We start from the raw sequence: 2,900 nt of genomic DNA, 5'->3' as shown, positions 1-2,900 counted from the left end.
GATGACTTTCTGTTCTTCTGTGAAACACAAAAGAAATTTTGAAGCATAATTCAACTGTTTTTGTCCACATAATGAAGGTCAATCGGTCTAAAACAACAAAACGCTGAGAAAATCATCTTTCGTGTTCCACAGAAAAAAGAAAGCAAGTTATACAGGTTTGGAATGACATAAGGGTGAGTACATGACAGAATTTATTTTATTTTTTTATCCATTTAAATACTGTTAGAGCTATCCCAACATCATACAGTCAAGCAAAACACAATAAGTGACTCAAACTTCAAATATACAACAGAAGACACAATGAATTCTCCCTCACGTTTTGCATGAGCATGGCATATAAAAGATAAACTGTGAAATTCATGCTCAGAGTGCAAGGTGCTCTTTCATAGCAAGCAGCAGCCCCCCTCACCATAATGCAAGCAGAGAGAGGTTACAGCTCTGCATGCTTGCATGAAGTACACTGGTGCGGCAAGTGTTTAAGAGACAGAAACTGGGTGCAGAAAGGCCTTTTGGGTAATTTGATAAATTCCTAAAATACAAAACTTAAGACGTTCATCAATGATTCATCCTTAAATGCTTGGGTCTCCTGCCGCCCGCTGGGTGAGTCGGTTTCACAAATGACCCTGTGTTGGATGGTTTTTTGATGGGGAGAGGGGCTGACACCTCCATGTTGCTGCTAATGTCCAGCTGCTCCACATTAGACACCTCCATGGGCGTATCAGTGGGCGGCAGGAGAGAGGAGGTGGTTGTGGGCAATTCTGGGAAGAGTGGACCCCGAGTCCAACCGTCTAACCCTTCAGCCTTCACAGGGCTGGAAAAAGCAAGTATGGCATCACGGGTTACGGATCTCGATTCATGTTAAATTACAAATGCAAAACCAGGATAAACATGACCAGATAAGCATGTTACAGCATGTACACAATCTTGGACTTAAAGCCCAGATAAATGAAATCAATGTCATTCCCTACAAAATCACAGGGTTGGGAATCAATACACATTTCGATTAGTTAGTGTATATATACATATATAAATATAAATATATATAGAGAGAGAGGAAGTAGTAAGGCATTTGGGTATTTTTCCGCCTACTGTTTAAATACTATTAATTCGGACCTACTACTCTTCATGTACTGTTTTCCACCTACTATATAGTAGGGAAGCAAGCATATTCGGACACAGCCTGTGAGCTTATTTTAATGATTCATTCTTAAAAGTAATCCGTTTCTTCAAATGCAGATCATGACTAATATTTTTTTTACCCAGCCCTACAAGATCATAAAACATGACAGAACTACTTTATACACACTGCAAACTGTGCGAATCTCAGTGGAATGAGAAAACATTACCTCACTGGTGTTCTTGGGCTTCCCAGAAGCTTGCGAGGTGAACGGGATTTTGGCTCAAAAGTGAACTTCTCGTTGATGTTTTCGAGCACAGATGGAGCTATGTACGTAAAGCCCTGAGGAGAGATGACATCCGAGAAGAGATTAAATGGGGGAAAAAAAAAAGTTTGGGTAGACAAAATAAAAGGAAAAAAAAAGTAGATGAGTGTAGAGGATGTGCAATTATGATGAACCAAAAAAAGAACATGTCACGCTAAGAGCTGGAAAAAACAGTTAAACAGTAATAATACAGACCAGATGAGAGACATTATCCCTTTCTCGTAAGTTTGTCTACAAAAATAACTAATTTACCACACACTCACAACGTAGGTCGGAAGTCAGAAATGAATCTCGTACACATTCTTGAGTGCTCTACACAGCATGCTGATGATAATTAAGATCAAATGGTGTATAAACAAATTTGGAGGCTTCAGTCGGGTTCTTGTTATGTTTGGACTATGGTGTCACGTACACTAAGGCTTTAGTGGTGAGTAATATTACACTATTTGTCTGAAGAACATCTTTGTTTATTTATCTACACTACAATTCAAAAGTTTAGGGCCGGTAAGGTTTTTGAAAGAAATTAAAGGGGTCATATGATGCTTTTTTAAAGATCATTATTTTGTGTATTTGGTGTAACAGAATATGTTGACATGCTTTAATGTTCAAAAAACACATTATTTTTCAAATACTGTACATTACTGTAGGTCCTCTATGCCTCTCTCTCACACACACACACACACCGCTCTCTCTCTCTCTCTCTCACACGCGCGCGCACGCATACACACACACACACACATACACATACACATACACAATGCGTAAAACTCTGCATTTGAACAGTCAATAGCAAATACTTAAACTAATAACAAACAGTAGCTGATTCAGAAGCGCCAGATTGTCATAGCAAAGTCAGAATTACCTCCTCTCCTAGGTTCACGAAATGGTCGTCCATATTGACATGGCTGCTTCAACATTAACTGCGGTTACTGAAACCACGCCTTCTTTCTTTGCGTGCACATTTGGGCGGCATTATGCTAATATTTCCACATAGTGACGATATGTGGGGGCGTGTTAGAACGAGCCGTTTTAGGGGGGCGTGGCAGAGTCTTAACTTTGATAAAGAATATCTCTTTGGTTTTGAGACTTTAGTCTTTGCAACTTCAGGGATCTTATCTATGCAGAATCAGCTTGTAACACTCCAAAGAGAAAGGAAAACTTGAAATCGCATCATATGACCCCTTTAATACTTTTTTTCAGCAAGGATGTATTAAATTGATCAAAAGTTACAGTAAAGACTTTTACATTGTTACAAAAGATTTCTATTGCAAATAAATGCTGTTTATTTGAACTGCTGAAAATTTAGTTTTAATATATTAAATATATACATTACCGGTTAAAAGTTTGGGATCAGTAAGACATGTAATGTTTTTTTAAAGAAGTCTCTTATGCTCATCAAGGCTGCATTTATTTGATCAAAAATACAGAAAAAAAACGTAATCTTGCGAAATGTTATTA

At 38.1% G+C, this 2,900-nt stretch overlaps 1 protein-coding gene across 1 annotated transcript in view; it reads right to left on the bottom strand.

Annotated features, from left to right (window-relative positions):
- Positions 1 to 13: 13 nt before the first annotated feature.
- The window catches only part of LOC107747022 (ribosomal protein S6 kinase beta-1-like), a 15,050-nt gene continuing 12,163 nt past the window's right edge, over positions 14 to 2,900 (bottom strand). The window contains exons 14-15 of the mRNA XM_016561436.1: positions 1,347 to 1,459; positions 14 to 811 (exon numbers count right to left, since the gene is read on the bottom strand). Coding sequence (XP_016416922.1) covers positions 556 to 811; positions 1,347 to 1,459 — 369 coding nt within the window. The 3' untranslated portion in view covers positions 14 to 555. The remainder of the gene's footprint in view (positions 812 to 1,346; positions 1,460 to 2,900) is intronic.

The sequence above is a fragment of the Sinocyclocheilus rhinocerous genome, unplaced genomic scaffold (assembly GCF_001515625.1).
Source record: "Sinocyclocheilus rhinocerous isolate Xijiao unplaced genomic scaffold, SAMN03320098_v1.1 scaffold708, whole genome shotgun sequence".
NCBI lineage: Eukaryota > Metazoa > Chordata > Actinopteri > Cypriniformes > Cyprinidae > Sinocyclocheilus > Sinocyclocheilus rhinocerous.
Note: the sequence above shows the minus strand (reverse complement) of the source record. Positions and strands in the feature narration are given on the sequence as shown.